The 1170-nt window shown below is 50.5% G+C and overlaps 1 protein-coding gene across 1 annotated transcript; it reads left to right on the top strand.

Annotated features, from left to right (window-relative positions):
• Positions 1 to 1053, top strand: ABOM_011808 (uncharacterized protein; the record flags this gene model as incomplete). The annotated part of the gene is made up of 1 exon (XM_022538936.1): positions 1 to 1053. One exon carries the CDS (start codon positions 1 to 3, stop codon positions 1051 to 1053), a length of 1053 nt encoding a protein of 350 aa, XP_022383845.1.
• Positions 1054 to 1170: the final 117 nt, after the last annotated feature.

Genomic DNA, 1170 nt, shown 5'->3' with positions numbered 1-1170 from the left:
ATGGCACCTTCAACACCAGATCAAATACTAAATACATCGTGGACCTTACACCGTCTATCACCTCTACACCATGAAACAGAATTCCCATCTCTCCTGGACAACCCAGAAGCTCTAAAAGTCTACGCAAACCGCTTGCGCGATCAACTCACCGGGAACGTGCTAGCCGGATTTCAGGTTGGCACGAGCGCACCCTCCACAGAGGAAGACACGCTCTCCAGAACTGGCGCTCTCAAAAACTGCACTTGGGAAGCTATATCAAGCCTCGCGTTAGAAACTTCCAATACTCCTCATCCCGGGAACCCATGCGGAATCCTCGTGGTACTGGAGTACGAAAACATCACCTATAAAGCAGCATTGCTTGCACCAGAGGGATCCCATTCGCGTAAAACCTCCACATATCTCCCGTTACTGTTAACGCGGTTACCGGGCCCGCTACGACAAACGTTTATCTCTTTCCTCTCTGCGAATTTTGACACTTACTGTTCTGTTTTTCGCCTCCCTTCGCAGTTTTTGTGTGCCGGACTTGCGTCTTACTTGGACGCTTTGACGCAAGGCCGCGACAGAGAATGGGCGACTTCACGGGCTATTCTGGAGGATGTCGTAAAGGAGATACAGATTACAGTGTCATTCTCTACTAATGTGGCTCCTGATTTGAGGTCCCTCAATATCAATATCCCGCGGGGCTCTATCAAGAGTTTTTTGCCTGTTACTGGGGACTCGAATCAACCGAGTGGCTCTATCCTCTCGGCTGTCTCTTCTTACATTGAGCAGCATCTCGCGATGGATCTGGATCTAGCTGGCTCATCAGCTAAGGATAGTCCGGCAAGAAAACATGTGCGTATCAGTAAGATCGCATGTAACGGGTTCGTTCTAGGCGCTGAAGGAAAGATGAAACTTGTTGCGCAGCCTACCCGAGCTGGGTCTGCTGGTGATGATTCGGCTGAAAATGATGATGCTCAGAACGAGAAGAAGCGCCTTGCGTTACGAGCTAGTGAGGTGCTACTTCTCTCTGTCATTCGCAGGAGCCTTGTCGGGGGGAATCAAGAAAGTTGATCAGTACGACTTCTAGGGAGAGCATATGCCCTTTATTCTGGTGCTGATCTATGGGCTCGGAAGGTGCACAACGTGGACGGCTTACTTTTCACGTTAATCCTTGGGGGGGGGGGGGGG

Source organism: Aspergillus bombycis (assembly GCF_001792695.1).
Source record: "Aspergillus bombycis strain NRRL26010 chromosome Unknown contig00158, whole genome shotgun sequence".
In the NCBI taxonomy this organism is placed as follows: domain Eukaryota; kingdom Fungi; phylum Ascomycota; class Eurotiomycetes; order Eurotiales; family Aspergillaceae; genus Aspergillus; species Aspergillus bombycis.
This window is presented reverse-complemented; position numbering and strand designations above follow the sequence as displayed.